Here is a 26582-nt window from a genome sequence, read left to right on the forward strand (position 1 = left end):
TATAGTTAACCCTGTTATCTATCCATCTATCTGTAATGATCTTGCCTTCAAGTTTTTATTGGGTAATTAAGTCAAGTAACTCTTCCCTGTAAGCATCTCCATCGCTTGCTTTGTTGGGTTTGTATTTTCCTTTGTTCACATACTGAACAAACACCAAGCACCCACCAAGTGTTGTGGGAGGCTTAGTGGGTGTAGGTGAGTGGGGCCCATCCCTCCCCTTGAAGAGTTCCCAGCTTAGAGCAAAGTTTCTGAAGGGTCTTCCATGGGCAAAGCGCAGTGATAGGCCATGGAGAGAGAAGCACCACAAACACCTGCCCTCGGAGAATCTCCTGGGTTTGGGAGACAGACCGGCAATTAGATAATAGAAAGGTGTGAAAGGAGGTGGGAGGGAGCAGGAGTGGATGTGGTAAGTGTGGGCTGGGGGTGGGAGCAGCCCGCCTTGAGTTCCCACAGTGCTGCTTTTAAATCCCAACTTGCTCTGGCCACTGTGGGACACTGTGTCTCAGAGCCCAGCAGCCTGCAGCTTGGAAGGAGGCCTTTAAACGGGAGAAGGTGCTGGAAAGAATAGAGTTGCGTAAAGAAACAAGCTAAATTTATCCCTCCTGGTAGACCTCCAGCAATTGCTATGCTTAACACCTGACTTTCTATCAACAGAGACTTGTTTAACCAGAAGATTAGTTGTTTTTCTCTGAGAAAGAGACAGAGAGAGAGGGGAAGAGAGAGAGAGAGAAAGAGATAGAGACTCTGAAGACAGAGATGCACAGAGAGACACCTGAGGAGAAGCAAGGAGAGACAGAGGTAAAGGCATCATTTGGTACACAGCCCCGGTGAGCAGCAGGGAAGAGTACTAAACTGGGCACCTGAGTGGGAGAAATCAGGCAATCTCCCACCCGCTTCCTCCCTGTCTACCTTGCTAATTTCCAGATAGCACCATTTTTCAGATGTAAGTATATAGGAGATGTCTGTGTTATCTTGGCCACTGCTTTGTCCCTGTCACCCGCTACCATCCCTATATAGCTGAGAGTTGACTGTAAGTGGATAATATACAAAAGCAATGATTTAAGTAAGTATTATAAGACTAAATATGCATGCCTTTGACCTAACATTCCCATCTCCAGGAATTTATCCTACAGAAAGTAATTAAGGACACAGGCAAAGAATTTAGCAAGAGACTATTCATTGCAGCATTGTTTAGAAAAGCAAGGAAACTAAATAGCCAACCCTGTTGGGGACCTGCTCAATAAATAATGGTATAACCTTACAATAGCTGTCCATACTGCTCGTAAATTGGGTTATAAATGGTTACTTATTGATGTGGAAAGACATGATTTATTAGGTGTAAAATGCAAGTTACAAAATAGTGTATGACTCCATATAAGTATTCTTATAAGTAAGAATAAATATAAAATATATAAACTAGGAAGACATATACCGAATGTTAATCTCTAGGTGGAGGGATTCTAAGACATTAAAATTTTTTTCTTTTTGCTTATCTGCATTAAAAAAACATTTTTTTTTCCCACAATGAACATGTATTTCTTGTGCAATGAGAACAAATTTCCTTCCAGTGGTCCCAGCAAGCGCCTCCTGCTGGGAGTCCAGGAGTGTACGGGCAAGCTGAATCAGGTGCTCCTGGCTCTGAGGCATTGTGGGAAAGGCCACCAACCCTTGTGAGGCCACTTCAAGCTGCTCATTAAGAATTTCCAAAACAGCGAGTCCCCACCCTGTTTCCACTCCCCATCCTGACTGGTCTTGCGGGCAAGAACTCAATGACCCAACACCTTGGTATCAAAATGCTCAGTTGCTTCATAACCTACTGGGGGGTTGGCTGCTGCCCTCCCTTGAGGCAAAACAGTTTGTACAAGTTGGTACTTGGTAAAGCTAACCTTGCTAAAACTGCAGGGCCTTCCCAGCTAGCCAGGAGCACCCTCCCCTGTAAGGGAGTGATGACTAAGACGCTCTGTTGATCAGGTCTACGGCCTCTACTACACAGAGGCAGTTGTGATTCTGATTGTTGGAGAGAAAAAGCCGTCACCATGGCAACCCAGGCTTGCTCAGCCTCTGGGATAAGTCCAACACTCAGGGAAAGAAGGTGGAGTCTGGAGTCAGAACAAATACTGTCTGGCTGTCTGACCTCAGGTAGGACACTTAGCTTTTCTCTGCCTCAGCTTCTACATCTATAAAATGATACTAAAGTTCCTTATCCTACCCGTTCCCCGGATTAATGAGGAATAATCTGTGAATGGTAAAATGCAAGAGGAGTAGAGCATCCCTAGCTTTGGTTTGTCCCCAGATTGCTGTGTGTGACCTTGGGCAAATCACTTAAACGTTCTGTGCTTCAGATGCTCTATTTGTAAACAGGAAAGTGACGTGCACTGTGACGGCTTCTCAGATTTATTGTCAGGTGCCCATGAGAATCCCAGAATCTCAGGGTTGGAAGGAATCTTAGCCCTTACCACCCATGCAGGAATCCCTTTGATAAGTTCTCTGACTGAGGTACTTGTCCTGCCTCTGCTTGGTTACCTCCAGTGGCAAAGAGCTCATGACTGCACAACTTCCCAGGTAGCTCTCGCTGCATGACACTAATTGTAAGAAAGTTCTTCTGTATATGATGTTTTACAATTAAATATTTGTTTAAAAAATTAACAGTCCTTTTCAGAGCTATTTCTGCTCCTGATTTTCCTAGTGGGTTTGCACAAGGTAGAAATTAGCAGCAATTGGCCAGAGGCAGGTACAGTCCCAGCTCTGAAAGCTTTTAGCTTACTGTAACAGAAGGAGTATGGGTTCCGGGGTCACACACTCTAGGTTAAAATCCCACTTTGTACACTTACTAGATGGTTGACCTTGGGCAACTTATATTAGCTCTCAGAACCTTAGTTTCCTGATGAGTAAGATGAGGATAGAAATACCTACCTCACAGTATTGCTGTGATAGCACTTCTTATTAAGCTTACAACTCTAACTTCCCTGGTAGAATTCTGGGGAATGTGGGGGACAGGTGGGTTACACCTTCCTCTGCCAGCCCCTGGACAACGCATCTGCCCTCCAAGCCCCATCTGGCACGTGTAGGCCCTTATGTGCCCAGGCTGTGCTCCTCTCAGAAGGAGACAGAAGGTTCATCTCGCCCTCCTGGGAACCCCTGCAGCACAGCCTTGGGTCTGTAATTTAGGGCCTTCTCCCTCTCAGGCCTGTACCAGGGGCCATAAAAGGAAGATGATGCAATGGCTTCAAGACCAAGTTCACCCCTCCCTGTAATTCCCCTGCCTCAAGGTCAGCAGCCCCACAGACTTTGCCAGCACTAAGCAAGCATCCCAGGGTGTCACCTGGTGAAGGCTTTCAGCCATATTTAATGGGAATCTCATATGGGGCCAAAAGCCTCTAAGACTTGAAAGAATGCAGTCTGGTGGTGGACTTCAGGCATGGTGATAGGGAAAGCTATCTGGGGTAGAAAAGTGGTCCTCTGCCCTCAGTAGGAAGGAGTCTGGACGCCTGACTAGCTGTGGGCTCTCTGGAGCCAGTCACTTCATTCCTCCGTGCCTTGCTTTCCTTGTGTGCAGAATGACAGGCTGATGCCTGAGACCTTCCCTGCATCAGAATGATAGGCTTCCCCATTTGTTGGATGCAGGATGAGATGGTGAAATCGCCCTTGACCTCTTTTTGCCACGAGGGCCGCTGAGCTCCCACTCCTCTCTGCTTCCTCCACAGATGAGTACCTCCAAGTCCTCAGTGTGGTTGTGACCGAGGTGAAGAAATTCTTCTTGGGGCCCTTGTCCCCATCCTGTAAGATGGTGCAGATGATGAGGCAGTTTCTGTACCGGGTCCTGCCTGAGGACTCCTACAAGGTCGCCACGGGGAAGCTCCACGTGAGCCTCACCCGGTTCACGGATGGAGAGAATGTTGTGGTTTCAGAATATACATCCAAGGAAGAGCTCATCGAGGCAAGGGGGCGGGACCTGGGAATAAGGGTGGGGGCGGGGCTAGGGATAAGGGTGGGGGCCAGGGAGTGGGGGCAGAGCCCAGGGAGTTGGGACAGGAAAGGAGAGGCTGGCTCTGCTTCTCTTGACGGGCCCCTGGGATGGTCCACTTGTCTGCCTCACTTCCATCCTTCTGCCTTCTGCCCCCCTAGTTTTTGCCTCCCTTCACCCTCCTGGCATCTATCTCTCTGTGTCAGGCATGCTGTTAGACAAGATGGACACAGAGAAGCCAAAAACTAATCAGACTTGCTCCCCATCCTACATTTCAGCACTTAGAGTCTGCCTCCTTTTGCCTCTGTCTTGCCCTCTGCTCTAATCCTGCAGCTTCTCAGAGGCCCGTTTTTATTACCAACAGAGGTCCCATGGCTCCTCTAGGGCCTGGACTTCAGTGTTTCCCCACTAAATTACTCCCAGTTTGTGGGAACAGCTTCCCTCCACCCCCTCTCTTCCACTGGTCCTTGATAAAAAGGACTGTGTTATCACTAAATGGGTTAACACTTAGGAAAGGGGATTTTGACAGTGCATTGTTCTAAGCTCATTAATAAACATTTTAGTTATGACTTATTATTGCTGGAGAGTGCTGTGGATATGTCCAATTTTCTTTCAGGGCAAGAGTTGAGCTGCATGACCCTCCACCTGTATTTCCAATCCCCTCCCCTCCTCTGAATACAAGACCCTCGCCACCCATCCTCACATCCCCACACTGGCATGGCCTTGACCCGGGGGGTTGGGGATGAATAGGCAGGGACATGGTTACCTCCTCCAGCTACCTCATGTCCCCTGGGTTTATTAGCACCCAGCTCTTCAAGACTTTTCTCTCCCCAGCCCTCTCCCACCACCTCCTACTCTTACCCATGCCAACCAGAGCAAATCACACAAAGCAGGCCTCTGTGTCTGCACCTGCCATGCCTCCTGCCTCGTGCCGGATGCCCTTCCCTCCTTCCCATCCTACTTCACCTGCTTGGTGAGACTCCAGTCACTCCTGCCAGGGAACTTTCCTTCATCACCTGCCTGCCTTGCAACCCCTGGGTTGGGGGCTTCTTCTTTGGGACCACGATGCCCATGCTTACCTCCATCACAGCACCAGTCACCCCATGTACTGTCACCTAATTGCTTGGTCCCCCTCTGAGCATTCCCAAGGGTGGGCATCTCACCCTCCTTTGATTCCAGGCCCAGGCCAGACACACATTAATGGTTTTTGAATCCCATTGGATTCATGGAAATTTGGTGCTAGAAGGAGCCCTGCAGATCATTGAGGCCACTCTCTCCCTTTAAAACTGAGATATCCGGCCCAGCCTGACCAAGTAGGTTACCAAGGATCCAGCCAGGAGCTGAACTTGGGGCTCCACTTCCCAGGGCAGTGACTCCACCTTGGGTTTAAGGAGGGCCAGGCTGACGGTGGCCCACATGCCCACAGGTGATCCCTCCCCACCCAGCCCCCAGACCTTGGGCATCTCAACCCTGTCCTCTCCCCCACAGGCCCTGCACTGCAGCTGCTTTGTCCCTGTGTACTGCGGCCTCATTCCTCCAACTTACCGCGGCGTGGTAAGTACCTCAGTGTGGGAGGGGGGGTGAGCTGGGATCCAGGGGTGCCTCAGGGCCCCTGTGACCCACATTTGGGAGGAGTGGTCTCAGAATTCAGTGGGAAGACCAAGAATTGAAAAGATCCTTGTGGTTTCCTACTCAGAATTCCCAGCGTAGATAGATTTCTAGGGCTTTAAGAAGAACTTCTCCCCCTAAGTTGGGCTTCTCTCTGGACCCACCAACACATTACTGGACCCAGAAAGTCAAGGCTCCACAGGTTTGCCAGATTTCCCCAGTAGGAAAATCCGGTAGGTCTGAGACTCTGTACCTCTAATCAACTTCAGCTGACGCCAGTGCTGCTGGTCTACGGACAGCACTCTGAGTAGGAAGATTTAACCCATGCCCTCTCCTCATTTTATGTATAGAGAAAATGAGATCCAGAGATTACGAATCAGATGGACCCCCGTATTGCATGTCATTCATTTAATTCGCAGGCACCCAGAGAGTTAGAGCCTCAATGTCTGTGATCCTTTGTTCACAGCTGAGGAAACAGAAGCCCCAAGAGGGGAAGGGACTTGAGGGTGGACACAGCGTAGTCAGGGGTGCTCTGGAGGGTGTTGAGCGTGTCTGACCTCAACAGAGGGAGGCAGCTTGGACCCAGGGCAGTCTGGAGGAGGGCTATTTCACAACCTACTCAGACCCACCACATGTGCACCTTCTCAAAAGGCCCTGTGGATGAGCTCCTTTCCCCCGCCCTGCCCTCAGCTGTTGAGGGACTCCATGAGGGGTAACGTGACAGGGAAGCCTTCGTTCCCGCTTCATCCAGAGTATGGATGCCCCTGGACCTTGGCGTCAAAGCTTCTCCCAAGGGACCCACTTCTTTGCTCTCCCTGAGTCGGGGAGAGGACCTATGACCCCAGATGAGCACTTCTCACTCTGCCTCCTCCCTCTGCCCTGCAGCGGTACATCGACGGGGGCTTCTCGGGCATGCAGCCCTGCTCCTTCTGGACGGACTCCATCACCATCTCCACCTTCAGTGGTCAGCACGACATCTGCCCGCGGGACTGCCCCACCATCTTCTGTGACTTCCACATGTTCAATGGCTTTTTCCAGTTCTCCCTGGAGAACATCGCCAGGATGACCCATGCCCTGTTCCCCCCAGACCTGGTGGTAAGAGACAGGAGGGACCTGGGGGGTGGGCAAGGAGAGCCTGAAAGGGTGATGGGGTCTGGAGTGGGATGGGGGAGCCAATGAGGCCCATTCAGTCCATCTCAAATGATCGCTTAAACTTCCTCCTAAAGCTGTATCCCGGCCTTGCTGCCAGCTGGGTATGTGACCTTGAACAAGGGCCCTAAGTGCTCCCAGCCTCAATTTTCTCCCCTGTAAAATGAGATGATCTCAGAACCACTGATAGCAATGTTGGCTGAACTCTCCCATTTTGACATGCAGTGTGGGTTCAGCAAACTATGGCCCAAGGGCCAAATCCAGCATATGACTTGTTTTTATACAGCCTGTGAGCTAAGAATGGACTTTCTATTTTTAAAGCATTGTTTAAAAAAAAAAAACACAAGAAGAAGAAGTGACAGAGACTATATGTGGCCTACAAAGCCCAAAATATTTACTGTTTGGCCTTTTACAGAAAAGGCATTGTGGGCAATATCTGGTGTAATCCTCCAGCATCCTCTGTGATAGATACTGTTATTATTCCCATTTTACAAGTGAAGAAACTGAGGCTGTGAGAGGTTACATTCACCCAGGCACCCAGCCAATAAGTGGCAGCACTGGGATTTGAACCCAGTCTCCAAATGCTGCTCTTTATACTGTCCAAATGCACCTTCTCTGGTTCTACTATAAACATCGCACCCTCTCCGGCCCAGGGGAAGCTGATGATCAGCTGTTCTTAGCAGGTAGTGAAGCATGGGCACATTTTGAAAAGCTCATCATATAAAGCTTAAGAGCAATGAAAGCAGCTGCTTTGGGAGAGGGGACTAAGGGTCTCTCTGCTGCAAAAGCCTTATTTATTTTCCTGGTGCCCCACCTTGCAGATCCTGCACAATTATTACTACAGAGGGTACGAAGATGCTGTTTCGTACTTGAGGCGGCTGAGTAAGTACCATGTGGTGCCCCGAGGAAGAGGAGGAAAGTGGGGCAAAGACAGGAAGTAGAAGGGCTGGATAGAGGAGCATTTCCCCCCAATTTGTGAACTGGAGGTGCTCTTCACCCAGGAGAGCTGGAAATGGGCACAGGGACCTGACAGCCTTCATTGTCCAGATGTTACTGTGGCCATAAATTAGGACCACTGTGGAAAAGGGGCTTTAGGCACTGATGGGACAGTGTCTAGGGCTTTTGTACAAATGTATTTCTGAATTTAAAAACTATGCTTAGGAAATACATAGCTCATATCTCCCTGGAGCATTCCATTCTCATATCATTACATTTTCTCGCATTTTATTCTCTTTCCAGTGAAACAGTATTGTTAATGTAGAACTAGATGTGACTAGTTTATGTTTGTGTGAGACTTTTGAGTGACATATTGATCAACAAATGAGAGAGAGAAGAGCCCTTGCCCTAAGTTGGTTTGGAAAGCATGGTCCCACCCCTGTGTATCCTCTGTGCATTATCTGGGTGGAAGGAAGATTCCAACGGCATGCACTACACACGCTAGCTCCATGAAGGCCATGCAAACATCTTTGTTAAAAGGAAAGAAAAGGGCTTCCCTGGTGTCGCAGCGGTTGAGTCCGTCTGCCGATGCAGGGGACACGAGTTTGTGCCCCGGTCTGGGAAGATCCCACATGCCGCGGAGTGGCTGGGCCCGTGAGCCATGGCCGCTGAGCCTGCGCGTCCGGAGCCTGTGCTCCACAATGGGAGAGGCCACAACAGTGAGAGGCCCACGTACTGCCAAAAAAAAAAAAAAAAAAGGAAAGAAAAAATGCTTTTCTATATTAGAATTAATTCCACAGAGCATATTTCCAGAAAAAAGGGATTTCTGGATCAAAGGGTGTTTACCTAATGTTACATCATAAATTTTTTTCCATGTTGCCATATGGTCTTTGTAACTGGCTTTTTGGCACCTGTATAATACTCCATCACAGTTGTACAGAATACTTTGATCATTCTTGGGTTTCCAAATGTTCACTATTATAAACAATGCTGTGGTGAACTTTTTGTGTATGTAGTTTAAAAAATATATTTAAGGAGTGAGATTAAGGGGTTGAATGAGGTTTTTCTTATAGGATATGTACACTTTTTTTCTTCAAAATTGCTTCCTGTTGGGACTTCCCCGGCAGTCCAGTGATTAAGACTCCGTGCTTCCACTGCACGGCGTGCAGGTTCAATCCCTGGTTGAGGAACTAAGATCCTGCATGCTGCGTGGTGCAGCCAAAAAATTGCTTCCTGCTTTCCTAAGCCCCGCTGTCCTAACTCTTTACTTTCTCCTGGGTCCATTCTCCCGACTAGCGGGGTAGGGAGCAGGAACACAGGATGGAGAGAATGTGGCTCTGGAGGCAAGTAGCCCTGGGCCAGGATCCCCATCCCCCAAGTTGTGTGAGCTCCAGGAAATCACTCTCCCTCTCTGAGTCTTAGTTCCAAATCTGTAAAAAGGGTTTAGATCCTGGTTTTTGACACGCCAACTATGTGACCTTGAGCAAGTAATTCATCTCCTGGGGCCTGTTTTCTCATCTGTACAAGGTGGCTGATGGTGGAACCTACCTCTGAGTTTTATTCCTAGCCGCGGTCAATCCAGTCCACTGCTCCCTCTGACCTCTCTGCAGACAGACTCCTCCTAACCCTGACTGTCCTCTGACAACTGCCCCATCTTCCACATTTTCACAGGTGACAGCTGTGAAGCCGAGCCCCCAGTGTCCAAAAGGAGGATGACCTGAGTGGGGGTTGGTGGTGGAGATGAGGTCTCACCTACAGAGCTTAGGGAATAGGAGGGTCTGGCTAGGGCCTGTGGTCCTTTCTGCCCCAGGTGGGGAGCCCCTCCATTCTTTCCTCAGTGATGGTGTATATCGAGGGCTTGAGGTCTGGGGAGCCCCTGATTTGGTTCTTGGATCTCGGAGCAGACACCAATTCCCTGCCCCAGGAAATCCCGCTACACCTCAGATTGCATCCTGGCTACCTGGCTGCCTCCATACCTGTCTCTCACCTAGAACTTTTCCTTTCTCTTCCTCTCAGGGCAAGCCCTGGGGAGACTTACAAAGTGGGTTGTTAAGCATCTCTAGTCTCCCCCATTTCTCAGTAGCCCCTTACCCTCTCACCCTCCCCGCTTCCACCCTTAGCTGGTGTGGACATTTTCACAGGTATGAACGGCAGTCTTAAACCCAAGGATGAAACTCTAATAGTAGCATTGCAGGCATCCACTCCTGAATTGGGGCAGTATATGGAGGATGGCAGGTTTTCCCCAATGGCCCTGGAATCACTCCAAGTAGGAACAGACAGACACAACTCATAAGGGAGAAAAAAACACGTGCTGGCTGCCAGCTGTTTTTGCTTCCTCTTCCAATTTGCAAATGTGTGCGTGGCTTTCTCAGTGCAAGTTTCAGCTCCAGCACCTCAATCCTCTTGGGTTTGGTGGGCCTGGAGTTTTCTCCCGGCACCAGATGCAAGCAGGAAATACTGACATAGCCTGAGAAATCCCCACCTACCATCTGGGAACGGAAAACGGAAGTCTGCTCCAGCCTCCTGCCTGCTTTCTGAAAGGGGGTCAGCTCAGGTAGGAAGCCACACCTGCAAGGTGTCACCCTCAACTCCTCAGCTCACATCCTGGCATCCTCTTTCTCCTCCCTCCTAAGGATTCACATCTACCTAATTATTCCTGCCACCAGGTGAGCCTCCCTCTCCACCCTTGGCCTCCCCTGACAGCAGCCTTCTACCAAAGGGAAGGACACTGCTTGCTGGCATCCTTGAAAATCCACATTCCCACACAGACACATGTACATGGTGAGGTTGGAGCTCAGAGGATGCCATGTCTGAAATATCCATCCCATATCCAGCCATGCCCGGCCAAACTGACCTTCCTCCCTCCCTTCCTCCCACTCACAATTGGGTGAGTTTTGACCCAGACACAGACACACAGACACAGACACACACACCTGTGAAACCAGCACCACAATCAATATAGGGAACAATCCATCATGCCTGAAGTTTCCTCATGCCCCTTTGGGATCCCTCCCACCTTCCCTCATCCCACCATCCCCAAGCAAACCCTGATGTCTTTCTGTCATTATAGATTAATTTGCATTTTTAGAGTTTTTGATAGATGAACTCTTATAGTATGAATTCTTTTTTGTCTGCATTCTTTCACTCAGCATAATTATTCTGAGATTCACCCATATCATTGCGTGGTATAAATAGTTCATTCCTTTTTGCATTCCAATCCACTGTATGAATGAATATACCACAGTTCATTTATCCATTCACCTGTTAATGGGCATTTAAGTTGTATCCAATTTGGGGCTGTTATGAATAAAGCTGCTATGTACATTCATGCATGAATTTCTGTATGGACAAATGCTTTCATTTCTTTTGGGTAAATATCCAGGAATGGAATGACCCAATCATATGGTGGATGCATGTTTAATATGTAATGTATATACGTCTACAAATATATGTATAACATATAATATTTTAATATAAAATGTAATATATTTAATTGTAGTAAAACACACATAACATAAAATTTACTGTCTTAGCCGTTTTAAGTGTACAATTCAGTAGTGTTAAACATACACTGGTGTGCAACCAATCTCCTGAACTTTTCCATCTTGCAAAAATGAAACTCTACACCCATTAACCAACTCTCCTTTTCCGCCACCCCCTAGACCCTGGCAACCACCATTCTATTTCTATGAGTTTGAATACTTTAGGTACCTCATGTAAGTGGAATCATAACAGTATTTGTCCTTTTGTGACTAGTTTATTTCATGTATAACGTCCTCAAGATTCATGCATGTTGTAACATGTGACGGGATTTCCTTCCTTAAGGCTAAATAATATTCCATCGTGCATATAGAGCAGATTTTCTTTATCTATTCATTCGTCAGTGGACATTTGGGTTGCTTCCACCTCTTGGCTATTGAGAATAATACTGCAATGAACATGGGTGTGCAGATATCTCTTCGAGATCCTATTTTCAATACTTTTGGATATGTACAGACTGAGAAACATACCAAAAATGTATGTCTAACTTTCTAAGAAGTTACCAAATTGTTTTCTAGAGTGGTTGTACCATTTTACATTCCCAACAGTGAATGAGAATTCCAGTTTCCCCACATTCTCACCAACACTTGGTATGGTCAGTCTTTTTAATATTAGCCATTCTACTAGGTATGTGGTAGTATTTTATTGTGGTTTTAACTTGCATTTTCCTAATGACTAATGATGCTGAGCATCTTTTCCTTGGCTTATTAGTTGTTCAGATATATTCTTTGGTGAAGTGTCTGTTCAACTCTTTTGCCCATTTTCCCCTAGACCTTTAATAGGCTTTATTTTTTAGAGTCATTTTAGATTTACAGAAAAACTGTGAAAATAGTACAGCGAGTTTCCATATACTCCACATCTAGGTTTCCCTATTGTTTTAGGTCTCACACTTGTTAGATGTTACAGCATGGTACACAAATCATTTGGTGCATAGTATGGTATATTGTTTACAATTAGTGAACCAATGTTGATAAATTGTTACGAACTAAAGTCCATACTTTATACAGATTGCCTTAGTTTTTACCTAATGTCCTTTTTCTGACCCAGGATCCCATTCAGGATCCCTCATCACATTTAGTTGTGCTGTCTCCTTAGGCTCCTCTTGTCTGTCACAGTTGCTCAGACTCTCCTTGTTTTTAATGACCTACTGGCCAGATAGTTTGTAGAATGTCCCTCAGTTGGGATTTGCTTGGTGTTTTTCTCATGATTAGACTGGGGTTGTGGGTTTGCGGGGGAAAGACCACAGAGGCAAAGTGCCATTCTCATCACGTTGTATCAAGGGTACATGCTGTGAGGTGGTGTTTGTCAGGTTTTTCCACTGTAAATCTACTCTTCCTTTCCATACTGTGCTCTTTGGAAGGAAGTCACTAAGAAGCAGGGAGTTATTCTCCACTTCCCTAAGGGCCGAGTATCTACAGAAATTATTGCGAGTTCTTCATCATGAGAGATGTGTCTCTTTCTCTGCCTATTCAATCATTTGTTTATATTAATATGGACTCGATACTTATTTTGTACTGTGGGTTATTACTCAGTCCTACTTTATTTATTTTCTTACTCAAAGTGTTCCACCTTTGGCCATTGGGAGCCCTTTCAATTGACTCTTTTGCCCATTTATTTTTATTTTTATTTTTTTTGGCTGCACTGCACACAGCTTATGGGAGCTTGTGGGATCTTAGTTCCCCAACCAGGGATAGAACCTGGTCCCTCAGCAATGAAAGTGTAGAGTGCTAACCACTGGACTGCCAGGGAATTCCCATCTTTTGCCCATTTAAAAACTGGAATTGTTTGTTTTCTTATTAAGAGCTTTTATGTATTCTAGATAAATGCCCTTTATCAGAAATATGATTTGCAAATAATATTTTCCCCCAGTCTGTGATTTCTCTTTTCAACTCCTTAACAGTGTCTTCTGAAAAGGAGAAGTTTTTTTTTTTCCTCTCCCGCTGCGGAGCACAGGCTCCAGACGCGCAGCCTCAGCGGCCATGGCTCACAGGCCCAGCCGCTCCGCAGCACGCGGAATCTTCCCAGAACGGGGCACAAACCCGTGTCCCCTGCATTGGCAGGTGGACTCTCAACCACTGCGCCACCAGGGAAGCCCAAACCAAGGGTCTTTGATGCCGCCTGTAAGCCTTGCATGGTCTGGCCCCTGTGGTCTCCTCAGCCCCATGTCCCATCACAAGTATGCCCACCCCTCTTCCACCTACACTGACCTCGCAGGGCCTTGGCTTCCTGCTGCTCCCCCGAACCTGTGACCCTTGTGTGTGCTGTTCGCTCTGCCTGGAATGCTCCTCCTCATCCCACCCTGACCACCCCCTGGACCCCTCCCCTGTCACGTCTCAGCTCAAACGTCACTCCCTCTGGGAAGCCCTCCCTGCTCCCGTCTCTCCTAGGACCACATTCTTCACTTCCTAGCACTTGTCTTGGCTAAAACTTGAGGTTATTGGCGTGGTTAGTGCCTGCCCCCAGGCTAGACTGTAAGCTCCAAGAGGTCTATTTTTGTCTTCTTCAACTCCTCAGTGCCTGGTATAATGCCTGGCACATATTAGATGCTCAATAAGTATCCATTGAATAAGTGGATCAAAACACAATCAGAAGGCTTCCCTGGTGGCGCAGTGTTTGAGAGTCCGCCTGCCGATGCAGAGAACACGGGTTTGTGCCCCGGTCCGGGAGGATCCCACATGCCGCGGAGCGGCTGGGCCCGTGAGCCACGGCCACTGAGCCTGTGTGTCCGGAGCCTGTTGCTCCACAACGGGAGAGGCCACAACAGTGAGAGGCCCGCATACTGCAAAAAAAACCACAATCAGATATTCAATATAAATTCAAGTAAGTGAAGAAAGGCCATTGAAAAGCACTAATCCAGGAGTTCCCTGGTGGCCTAGTGGTTAGAATTCTAGGCTTTCACTGCTGGGGTTCAATCCCTAATCGGGGAACTGAGGTCCTGCAAGTTGTGCAGCGCAGCAAAAACAGAACAAAAACAATGAAAAGCACTAATCTTGTTTATGAGAATAATCTGGGAAACGATTTTTTGCAAATACTATGCTGATGCTAGGGGTTAGTAATGCCACCTGTGACCCCACGCTATTGTTTTTCCTAGATGCTGCTTACCTTAATTCTCCTTCCAAGAGAGTGATTTTCCCCTGGGTAGAAGTGTACTGCCAGATGGAACTCGCCCTTGGCAACGAGTGCCCCGAACGCTGTCAACCAAGCCTCCAAACAGAGCGGGCCAGTCCAGAAGAATCCAGACAACTTCACACACAATGGGCTCCCAAAGGGGAAAGAAAAGGTGGCCATGGTCCACCTCTGTCCCCACCTGTGCAGACACCTGAATCCACATGTGAGTGGCCTGTGGAGTCACTTGTTTCACCACCTGCATCGCCACTGGCCTCATCACCATCACATTCTCCAACTGACTTGCCACCTGTATCACTCCCAGCTGTGCACTTCCTCCCCAGCTCAACACCTGGGCTGTCACCCGTATCACCATCACAGCAGGTACAACTGACTGGATCACCACCCAGATCCCCACCCCCCCAGTCATCTATGTCATCCAGGACGTCCCTGGGGCCTTCCGCTGTGGGGACATCTCCAACATTGCCCCAATGTTCTTCAGCATCACCTGCACAGCCACCTGTGGAGGAACTGGGCCCAGAACAGCCCCAAGGTATGGACCCTTCTGGCTTCTCACAGCTTCCTCATGTCTGGAGCCCGTTGGCAAGTGTGTAACAACATGGTTGCTGATAACAGTTGCTTTAGAGGGGTGCATTGTGAAGTTAGCCCGTAACTTTAGCAGCTCTACTTGCTATGAGGACAGACTACCACGAGAGGGCAGTGTACTTGACATTTGTTTTTTTTCTCCTTTAGTCCAGTGATTCTCAAAGTGTGCTCCCCAACTAGCAGCAATAGCACCACCTGAGAACTTGTTAGAAATGAAAATTCTCAGGCCCTACCACATACCTACTAAATCACAAATCCTAGGGGTGGGACCCAGCTGTCTGCATTATTACAAGCCCTCCACATTTGAGAGCGGCTGCTCTAGTAGATTTTTTACTGTGAAAGCTGCTGTGCCGGGGCAATGCTACTCAAGAAGGGGTCTGTGGACCAGTGCCAGTCCCTGAATTATCTGTTACTAGTTCATAGTGAAATGAGTACAGAAAGTGAGAGCATGCATTTAGAAATGTTTATAGCAATACAGTAGAGCTATGACATCCAAGAGCTTGGTCATTTTCCTACTAATTCATTTATATTGTATTTCACAAAAGCGCTAGTCCATTATGGATTTGAAATAGTATTTTTTAAAAGTGGTTCTTTACTACGGGTGAAGCACCCCTCTGGGGGCTGCAAAGATGAACAGCTCTTAATTCCTCACTCAGGAAATCTCCCCTCCAACAGAGGGAATGGCATGGATACCAACCTCAAAAACGCAAAAGGAATTCTTAAGTACTATATAACTAACAAAAACAGTGTTGAGGGTATTAATAGAGAATAAGATCACATCTCTCTGGGGAGATAAGAAAGGCTTCTTGGAGGTCACAGGTGATTTGAAATGGGCAAGATTTTGACAATTGTGGTTTGTGGGATCCGACAGAGTAGAAAGAACATTTCAGATTTTGTTTATTCCAGAGCTCAGGTGCAGAGAAGGAAAGTGCAAGGTACATTCAGGATGAAGAAGATACCTGTTTGGCCACTGTGGGTGGTCTGGGTGGGGACCAAGGGAGAGGGGCCCAAATGATGTACCGAAGCCAGGTTGTAGGGTCCTCATGGTCCACCAGCCAAACTTCCATAGTTATTACGATAAACAGTAGCACAGATTAGCAAGGTTTCCTTCTTTGTGGATCTGCCCTGAGTCAGGGGTGACCCCCCTTTCTCTCGAATAGGTTCATTTTGTCTTTTTTTTGTTTTTCTTTTCTTTTCTTTCTTTCTTTCTTTTTTTTCTTTTTGAATAGGTTCGCTTTGATTCTTTTAACAATGAGACAAAGCTATCAGAACATTAAGAGTCAGAAAGTTGTTCAAAGTCTTTCACCTGCTGTCTTCTTCCCTGTTACATGAAATGCATTTATTTTATGTTATCGCACCTGTGCTTAAAGGCAGCCATCTTCAGGGGCCTGAGAACTCCTGGACCCAGAGCTGGCGTTCCTCACTCATATTGGGGGTAGACAGAGGGTATGGATAGCCCAGTGGTTTGCTACTGTGGGCCATATTACCCCCCAGGAGACATTTGGCAACATTTGGAGACATTTTTGGTTGTCACCAAGTGGGTAACGTCTAGTTGGGAGAGGCCAGGGATGCTGCTAAACATCCTGCAATGCTCAACCCCTATAACAAAGAATTGCCTGGCCCTTAGCGTCGGTAGTGCTGAGGCTGAGGCATCCTTTTGGAGCCTCCAGCTGGTCTCAGCAGTGACACCCTAGGCCACCTGTAGGAATTGGGCAGAGTGGAGCCCCAGGGGTTCATGTTAGCAGTCATTTGGCAGTGGCCATGTTGTTGTTGGGGGCGGGAGGTGCTGCAAAAAGTCCCAGGAAAATCCATAAACAAAGGAGCCACAAATAGATTTGGGAGAGTGAGGGATATCCAGCAGGTCCCCAAATGAAAAAAGTTCAGAAGAGGAAGTTATTAATTTATTCTATATTATTTTTATTTACATGTATTACATAATTACATATTAATATTCATGTGTTATATATCCCCCTACTCATCAGAAACATGCAAAGAGCTTACTTAAGGGAATTCCCTTGTGGTCCAGTGGTTAGCATGTAGGCTTTCACTGCTGTGGGCCCAGGTTCAATCCCTGGTTGGGGAACTAAGATCCCGCAAGCCAAAAAAAAACAAACAAAAAAAGGGAGCTTACTTAAGAACAATTGTCATGAAACTATTTGTATTTCCTATTCCTATTCCTATTCCAGCAAGAAAGACACAAAGCATTACATAAAGCAGATGCTAGAAGGTTTAGACCCCTGTGGGGGATTTTCTTGAAAACTTTCCCTGACACAACTGGCTGCTTTTTATGAGGGAATTGCCGATAATATTATATCAAGGGTTAGCTTCAGACCTTCTGTAAATGTCACTGCCCTGGATCTGAGTCAAATCCAACATGATTCTGTTCCCAAATACGAGAATTTGAGAGTAAAATTTCTTTACCGTTTCTGAACATTTCACTTACTTCCTATTGTTATTTCAAAAACGACTAAGTACTCCTCCGCAACCGCATCTCACTCATGTCTCCTATATTTTCATTTTTGGCTGTAGCTCCCTGTGCTTCTTCAAATTCCAAAAGCACTGTGCCTCTGGCTAATGGGAAGGAAACCATGAGCAAGCCTTATGCAATGTAAATGTCTCCTCAGTTGGGAACATGTTCTTTCCTTTGGTCAGGGGAGAGGGCCCAGCTACGTGATATTTTCCATCTCTTGCCCAAGGAGCACTGGGTTCCTTTTCTGGATGTGATTTCAGTCCATCCCCTTGCCGTTCGCAGACCACCACTCCCTCTTCTCTCTTCCTCAGTGAAGGCAACGTGTGGGACATGAGCCTATTCATGCTGACAGTGTCATTCCCCCCAGTCCCTGCTGTGCACCCTGGGGAATGTACCTTCTCTAAATGCAGTGGGAGAGTGTGTACCCCTCCTTGAACCTGACTCTCTGTTGATGTCTCCGTTCAAAAGAGCTGGCAGGCATGCTACATTCTAGCCTTTGGTGGATCCTGCACAGTATAAGTTAAGAGACTCTACCAAAAATTTCCCTTAATCCAAATTATTTTCTATCAGCATAAAAAGAGGGCTAATATTCCTATGTTGTAGATTGTCCCCAGAAAATCTTTTTTCATAATATGCACCAACTGTCTGGGTTGCTGGGTTGTTTAACATGTACTCCATTATTGTCTTTGCAGTGACTGGGAGAGGGCCTGGGGAGCTGTTTTTTGTTTGTTTTGTTTGTTTGTTTTTTCCTCTCTGGGAACCACAATACCCAGACTCCTTTGCTGACTGAATGCCAGTGGGGTTAGCCAGTGGAATGCAGCAGCAGGAGATCAGAGGGTGAATCAAGGGTATTTCTGCCCCCCAACCTCATCCCTTCCTGCCTTGGGGTAGCTCTGGCAGTGGCTGAGTTTTTCTATGGCCACAGTTGCAGATAACAGGGCCTGAGGCACAACTAGAGAGAAGCCCACACACAGCAACGAAAGATCCCACATGCCTCAACAAAGATCCCGCGTGCTGCAACTAAGACCTGACGCAGCCAAATAAATAAATAAATATTAAACAAACAAACAAACAGGTGGGTGCTCATGTGACTCAACAGGTAGCGCTCCTAACTGTTGCCAACCTACAGCTAACGGTCCTGACCAATGTAGGCCTGCTTCTTATATAGCTTTTGACTATATTAGACTGTTGTTGATTTAATCAGTCAACCTTTACTGAGCACCTACTAAATGCCAAGCACTCTTCTGGGTTCTGGGGATATCAAAGATGAATTCAACTTGATCCCAAACTTTCAAGAATTTACCCCAAAGTTGAACTTTAGACCAAAGACAAGAGTAAAACCAACTAATTTGCCAAACTGTGAGCCCCGTATAAACCAAATCTTAATTTTTTTACTGAACCATAAAATTGTTTTTAAAGGCACATCCATATATACATACACACTCACAAATTCAAAATGCCAGCCTCAAACCCAAATCAAGCCAGGTATCACCTACAGTTATTTCACAGGATTATTGGAGTATTCTCTGAATGGAACAGACCTTGCTATTTAATTTGCTTCAAGCCTTAATTGGCTGGAAAAATTTCTAACTCTTTCTATGAGACATCCAGTCCTGGGTGGGAGTCCCTGGGTAGGCACAGGGGTGTATCAGGTAGATGAGGGTCAGAGGCTCACCCTGGCAGCCATAGGCCCACTGCAAAATCTGGGCAAGTAGGTACTTGGTGGGTGGTAGGAAGCAGTATGGTGGGGAGGAAATTCAGAGCTGCTGCAGCAAGTAGGGCAGACCTACGTGTCACTTTCTGGATTAAAGGATGGGCAGCAAGGGTGTAGGACCCAGAGGGAAGCTGGTGGTTTCTCGGGTTTGTAGGATCACTGCTGCCTGGGATTAGTCTCACTCTGTTCCTTGGTCTCCATCCCCAAAACTTCCCTGAACTTTGAGTCTGTCTCTAGAAGCTCAGGGTCAGGTTTGGTCATGAGGATGTAGGCAGGTCTGCCATGGGTGTGGGGAAGCTTCCCTGCAGCTAGGAGTGCCCTCTGGAAGCCAGGTCCAGACTCGGGTCTTTGATTCCAGAGCCAGGCCTCTTCCCATACATCAGAGCATTGGGAACTGTGCAGTTCAGCCAGAGCTACCTTGGTTGATAAACTTCTAGGAATCAAGGTGCTTTATAAAGACGCAGGCTGTGATAAAAAAACAAAACAAAACAAAACAACATTCATAAGCTGTGGAAAACACTGTTGTCAGTGGGTCACACATCCTGTGTGCGGTGCTCCTTTATAGAACAGGTTATGAAACTGCTTGGGGGAAATTTACCAATTGATTTTAAGCAATTCCATGCTTTGAGTTCAAATACAAGGTTAATGGGCAGGGAAAAAAGGCTTAAAAATATTAGGCATAGAGAAGTAGGAGCGGTCCAGGAAGAGGAAAGGTCTGTTCCAAAACTACAATCACAAGAGACATTGTCACATCCACAGGCTAGTCCTGTGTAAATTCCTGGTCCCCAGCTGATATCTCTCCCAGCAGAGGAAAGAGTCTAGAATAAAAGCTCAGGGTAAATCTCCCATACATTAATGGGCGTGCGTGTGTGCATGCGTGCGTGTGCATGTGTGTGTGTATGTTTTAAATTAGAAGTTCAAATCCATACTCTGGTATGGGTTGTATTAGTCAGTTATTGCTGCTATGATAATGCTGTATAACAAATGACCCTCTTCCCCCAAGATCTCAGTGGAGTACAAAACAAACATTTATTTTTTTTCTTCTCGTTCATAGGGCTATGAGTTGGCTGGGATAGCTCTGCTTAGGCTACAGGTTGGGGTCAAGTCTGCTCCCTGTCCCTTTTATTTCCAGGACCAGCAGTAATGCCAGATATGCCCTTCTCCTGGAGCATGGCTAGATATATATATATCAGCCTAGCTTTCCTCTGCTAGTCTTATCTCTTCTCAGTGGTCATCGGACTCAGGTTGTGTAACTGACCTCAAGGTAGAGAGACAGATTGAGAAGTTGAGAGACTGCCTACAGGCTACAAATGGAAAAGGAGGAGGTCCACCTTGCTGATTGCTACCCACATCCTTCTAATTGCTGCCAAGTCTGTCAGACTCCCCAAATTTCCACCATTAAAGAGCCCCTCCTTTGAGTTACTATGGAATTAGTAACTTATTAAAAGTTATTAATTCAAAGGTGAGTTTAATAATGGCTAAAACTTATAGAGTAGTTATTATGTTCCAAGCACTGTGGCACAGAGAGGTTAAGTAACATGCCCAAAGTCACACAGTTGGTAGATGGCAGAGCCAGGATCTGAATCCAGATCGTCTGTCACCAGAATCTTGATGTTGACCAAGTGGTACAGTCTCCTGGGGTAGAAGGAGCACTGGAGTGAGAATCAGAAGTCACAGAGTCTAGTCTAGTTCCTCCATTTGGGCAGGAGAGGCCTGGAGGTGCACTTGGAAACATGGCAGGGGGTAGGTCAGGCTGGCTTATGTGCCATGCTAACGAGATTGAACTTCACCTTTGTTACTGGGGAGTCATCATAGGATTTAAACAACAGAATGACACAGTCATATTTGAAAATTATCCAAGAATGTGCAAGTCCACATCCCAACATTTCTCCAAGATGAGCTCTTCAGGTGTCTTCCTGCAGTTTCCCAGAGGGCGCAATTGACTTGCCCAGGGTCACACAGCAGGTGGAGGAGGGCTTGGAAATCAGGGCTTCCAATTGCTCCTTTTTGTCTCATTTCCCCTCACATGTGCTTAACCTCAACTTCTCACATCCAGGTCTGCTCCCTGCCCACTCGACTTCTCTCTGCTCTCCACTTCCAAGACAGTTTGGGTCACCTACAGGCCTCATCCCAGCCAGATCAAGGAATATAGCTGCCCTGAGGTGTGGAACTCCCCAGCGTGTCCCTGGAGACCGGACACTGCCTGTTCTGTCCCAGGATACTGTGGTGACCTCTGAGCCCTGTTGCCCCACCTTCATTTCTACCCCCACCTGCTTCTTCCTGGTCACAGTCAGGGCCAACCCTAGCCCATATAATGCCTTGTACACTGAGAAAACAGCACCCCTTCCTTCAGAACTTGACTGCCAGCTGCTTGAATGTTGTCATAATACACTGATTTCGTTTGAACAATTGACTGCCAACTGCTAGAAAGCTGTATGAATGACATGTAAGTATGTCTGTGAAGTGCTTACCCTTTTTTGTATTGGCAGTGCACCCTTGGGCAGTGTGCAGTCTGAACAACTGTCCTCCGCACTCTGGAGGCCACTCCACTTCTTCCCTCTTCCTGCAAAACCAAATACCAACCAGACTTTGGCAAGTTGAATAATATTTCAAACACTCTTTTATCAACTCCTGCTCTGCAAATGGAATCCTCCTTTTGCAAAAGACCCTTGTATAATAAAGTGAACCCTCGAACTGGCTTTTGGTATAAATTGAGTTTTCCAGTTTCCACGTATTAGCCTGCCTACTTGCTCAGGATGCCCAAGGCATATAAATCTGTGAGGAGTGTTCTCAGTGGAAATAAAGGGAGGGAAGTCCTTGATTCGGGTCTTAGAAATGATGAATTTGTGTCCTTTTTCTAGGAAACTGTGAGCCGAGAGAGAAAACTTGAGCTGGAACGGGAGAGAACCAGACGGCCGCAAGGCCAAGGCTTCTCCCCGCTGCTCTCAGACGCCCTCCTCTCACCCCAGGCCTTTCGGGGACCTGCGTGCCACCCACTACCACACCTGTTGGTGTAGAGGGTCCTGCTTCCCCCAGGCAAGAGCCTTCTTGTCTAAACATCCTCCCAGCTTCCCTGCAGTCCTTCCACTACTCTGCTCTGGACAGACAGATGGACGTCAGCACAGACGGGCACTGAAGAGTGAGCGGCACAGCCTCCTCCCAGCTGGCTGGGCTCCTCTGGGCCTTCCTCCCAACCTAGCCTGAGTTCACTTCTTCAAGATCCTAGCCCCCCAGGATCTCATCCACAGGGCAAAACTGTTGCCGGTCAGGCAGAGCTGAGCCATGGACACCCTTTCCTGTTTCCTGTGGTGTCAAGAGACCACATCTTCTTCTGTTGCTTGTTTTTTGTTCACACAGCGTACAAAAGGCTTGACTTGGAACCAGTGGGCTCCACCTCAGCCACTCATGGAAGTCCCCAGGTGGGGCTCATCTGGCATGCAGCCTTTACAAGCTCCCGAGGGATTATGTGGTGCAGTTGGGTGGAGTGGGCAGCCCTGGCCTTCACGGAGTCCTCCCATGGTTGTAGAGGAAACGGGAAGCTTTATGTCCCCTCCCCTCCCCTTTCCCGGCCCAAATGAGGGCAGACTCTGTCGGCTCTTCACACCCAAGTGAAAATGGTCCACAAGAAAGATATCTTTGGGACTTCCCTGGTGGCGCAGTGATTAAGAATCTGCCTGCCAATGCAGGGGACTTGGGTTCAAGCCCTAGTCTGGGAAGATCCCACATGCCATGGAGCAACTAAGCCCGTGAGCCACAACTACTGAGCCCGTGTGCTACAACTACTGAAACCCATGCACCTAGAGCCTGTGCTCCGCAACAAGAGAAGCCACTGCAACAAGAAGCCCACGCGCCGCAACGAAGAGTAGCCCCTTCTCTCTGCAACTAGACAAAGCCCGCATGCAGCAACGAAGACCCAACGCAGCCAAATATAAATAAATAAATTTATTAAAAGAAAAAAAAAAGACGTCTTTTACCTCAATTTTTCCAGCCTGTCCAGAAAAGAAAAAAAAAAAAAAAGGGCTTCCCTGGTGGTGCAGTGGTTGAGAGTCCGCCTGCCGATGCAGGGTACATGGGTTCGTGCCCCGGTCCGGGAGGACCCCACATGCCATGGAGCGGCTGGGCCCATGAGCCATGGCCGCTGAGCCTGCGCATCCAGAGCCTGTGCTCTGCAATGGGAGAGGCCACAACAGTGAGAGGCCCACGTACAGCAAAATAAATAAATAATAATAATAACTCACTGCTTCCCAGAGTGTGGATAACCTCTAGCTCCAGCCGGACCCAGTAAGGAAGCCTGGGCTGCCCACAGGCCTCAGATGCATTTGCTTAACAAATCCTAGAATGCTAACCCCGGTGGACTGGGTGGAAGACAGCCCTGAACTGTGGCCCTTGAGAAGGACACATGCAAATTTAACCCATGGTGGGTGGGTTGGGAGGCTATGGCACAGAGGCCTGGGTGGAAACTACATTTAACAGGACCATGTCAGGGAACAAGAGTCCACACAAGCCGCCTTCAGATGGTTCTACCTGGAGGAACCTAAGTGTACCTTGGAGAAGCCTGAGAAGAATCAGATCTCAGGTGTTCTTGTACCCTCTGCCTTCTCCAATTCTGCGGCCCAGACCAGTCAAGGGAAGCACCCGGGAGTTATGTGGAGCAGCCCTGCTGGCTGCAGTCCTTTTCCCCAGGAAGGTCTTGCTGTTTGCAGGTGCCTATGTGCCCAGAGGCCCTGAGACACGTGAGCCAGGGGAGGGAGGATTTCAACCTTGTACAACTCAGGAACACTTATTCCCTGGTGTGCAAGGGAGGATTGAATATAATGTTAACTATTGTTTTAACTCAAAGCCTGTATTTAGGGCCCAGATGCTCTGAGGTAATTAGAGAATTGTTCTTGCATTAGTTCCAGGGTTGCCATAAAAAATACAGGATACCCTGTTAAATTTGAATTTTAGATAAACAACGAATAATTACCCAGTGTAAGTGTGCCCCCAGCATAGCAATTATTTGTTGTATATCTGAAATTCAAATTTAACTGGGCCACCCACATTTTTCTTTGCTAAATTTGGCAACCCTAATAGTTCCTTTCTCCTTTTTATGCCTTAAAAACAACAACAACAATAACAACAAAAACAACACTAATGAGTTGTTTTTTGATGCGCCAGTCACTGTGCTTTGAAATCAGGAGGTGTCCCTGAGGCCAGAACACTTCCTGGTCTTCCAAACAAGCATATCTGAATGACACCTACAGTGCAGCCAACTGAATAAATTATGTGTTAAACATAGATGCCCATCTGTTAAGTGCATGTGGACATTCTGGTGAGAGATTAAACAAAAATTTATTTTTAAAACTAGGACATTTAAAACCAACATCTGAAGAAAGTATCAACAGGCCTTCTACATGATGTAGGCATATTTTCAGCCCTGGTGGATCAAGAAAACACATGATTAAAAAAAAAATGGGGAAATAAGTTGGCAGTACACACTGGGATTGGCCCCAGAATGCAAAGGCCCTGATTCCCGGTCCAGTGCTCTGGACCAATGCCTTTTGAGGTAGCTCCCCTATTTCCTCCCTAGCTCCCAGTTTAGAGATAGAACCACTGGTTGTACAATTCCAGTTGAGGACCAAGGCCTCCCAGATAATGCCTGGCAAAATTGCCTAGATCTCAGGAGTTCCCCCCATTCATTCATTTGGTCAGTACTTAAAGATTGCCTCCAGCTCTGTGGGGTGGGTATGTTTATCCACAGAGTGAAAGCACTTACTACCTCTCTTTAGAGAGACTTCAGCATAATAGAGCCAGAAGAGATCTGATGGGTCACTAATCCAGCCCAGAATCCAAGGTCTGGCGAGGAGAGGGAACATGGGACGTGGACAGGGTCTTGCAGCAAGTTTGGGGCAGGTGAGCAGAGGGGGAGTCCTGGTCTCCTAACTCCCAGTCCAGTGCTATTTCCCCCCATGGCCTCTGCCTCCAGCTTTGCGGAGGAACATTTCTGCATTCTCCACTGAGACAAGCTCACAACGGTGCAAGGATGCAGAATGGCTGCCCACTCTTGTCTTCAGTCATGTCTGTGAATCACTGGATTGGGACATCTTCAGGGTTTCCCGGCTAAAGCCGCCGATGTTTGGATAATTCAGGGAACTTGAGTGCAAAGCATAGCTTTCAGTCTGGACTCTGGCTCTGAGGATTTGTGTCGCTCTGGGAGGAGAAAAAGAACACAGGTCTTAGCCATAGCCCAATTATGTATGGGTCCCACCCTGATAACAACAGACTTCTCATTAACCCACTAGCTCCCACCTCTGGGTCTTTGCTCATGCAGTACCTCCTGCCTGCAGTGTCCTCCTGGTCCTTTCTCCCCATCTATAGCTTCTCCATCCTCAAAGGTCAAAATCAATACCTGCTACTTCCTGGAAGGCTCCCGGAACCAACTTGCTTTATTGACCTCAGTTAGTGCTAATTTGGCATTTAATTGATATTTAATTCTGTTATCAGTAAACATTCTATCCTTTTCCACTAGCAGAACCTTCCACAGGCTCTCATAGCACCCTGCACAGTTAGGCTCATAGGAAGCTCTGAGTGTCTATTGGTTGAATAAATAAATGAAGGAATGGCTAGTAAAACCAGAAGATGGAGTTAGGACTACTGAGGGTGTCAGAATTGATGCTTCTATAATATCTTTCACAAAGAACTCAGATCACTCCATCAGCTATTACCTAACCCACTTTAGAGGGCAAATTATCCCTATTCTCCAGGAGAAGACAGTGAGTCTGAGAAAAGAGAGGTCTAAGGTCACGAGGAGTTTCCACTAGGAAAACCATTCGAATGATGCGGTACAAGTATCATGAAATAAGACCTGCTTTCTTGAGAGTCTTATCACATGGCTTCTAAAGGTAATTCCAGGAGGAGAAGACAAAGGGTTTGAGTGATGGTGACATCATTGCAATAAAGGTCTGGTTTCCCAGGGGACAATTTGGATATAGAAGTTCCGGTCCTATGTGTCCAACACCAATAGGACATTTCATTCCTTTAAAATCACAACTCCACTCAGTAGTTTCTGCACTATAGATCTGGTCAAATGTTTGTAAGCAGGTCATCTTAAGAGAATTTGAAAAGAGTGGGAAGATCTCTATCAGAGTCCAACAGAAAATTCAGATTAAAAACAAAATCAGTGTTAAGTTTTATCTCTACAGGAACCATCCTACAGCCTCAGGGAAAGGGGGATTATTAGGAAAAGCATGAAACCAGTCAAAAGAGTGAGTGATGGGGGATTCCCTGGCAGTCCAGTGGTTAGGACTCCAAGCTTCCACTGCAGGGGGCATAGGTTTGATCCCTGGTCGGGGAACTAAGATCCCCCATGCCAAAAAAAAAAAAAAAAAAAAGGCTGAGGGAGTTCATTATCACTAGACCTGCCTTACCAAAAATGTTAAAAGAAGATCTTCGGGGCTTCCCTGGTGGTGCAGTGGTTGAGAGTCCACCTGCCGATGCAGGGGACATGGGAT

At 47.2% G+C, this 26582-nt stretch overlaps 2 protein-coding genes across 2 annotated transcripts in view; one reads left to right on the top strand and one right to left on the bottom strand.

Annotated features, from left to right (window-relative positions):
- The window catches only part of PNPLA1 (patatin like domain 1, omega-hydroxyceramide transacylase), a 38321-nt gene extending 20801 nt beyond the window's left edge, over positions 1 to 17520 (top strand). Inside the window, exons 2-7 of the mRNA XM_007467294.1 lie at positions 3705 to 3937; positions 5453 to 5518; positions 6458 to 6667; positions 7543 to 7603; positions 14289 to 14855; positions 17438 to 17520. Coding sequence (XP_007467356.1) covers positions 3705 to 3937; positions 5453 to 5518; positions 6458 to 6667; positions 7543 to 7603; positions 14289 to 14855; positions 17438 to 17520 — 1220 coding nt within the window. The remainder of the gene's footprint in view (positions 1 to 3704; positions 3938 to 5452; positions 5519 to 6457; positions 6668 to 7542; positions 7604 to 14288; positions 14856 to 17437) is intronic.
- Positions 17521 to 25245: 7725 nt separating this feature from the next.
- BNIP5 (BCL2 interacting protein 5) overlaps positions 25246 to 26582 on the bottom strand; it is a 13335-nt gene continuing 11998 nt past the window's right edge. The window contains exon 11 of the mRNA XM_007467295.1: positions 25246 to 25281. Within this exon, the coding sequence (XP_007467357.1) occupies positions 25246 to 25281 (36 nt within the window). The remainder of the gene's footprint in view (positions 25282 to 26582) is intronic.

This window comes from Lipotes vexillifer, unplaced genomic scaffold (genome assembly GCF_000442215.2).
Source record: "Lipotes vexillifer unplaced genomic scaffold, Lipotes_vexillifer_v1.1 scaffold528, whole genome shotgun sequence".
In the NCBI taxonomy this organism is placed as follows: domain Eukaryota; kingdom Metazoa; phylum Chordata; class Mammalia; order Artiodactyla; family Lipotidae; genus Lipotes; species Lipotes vexillifer.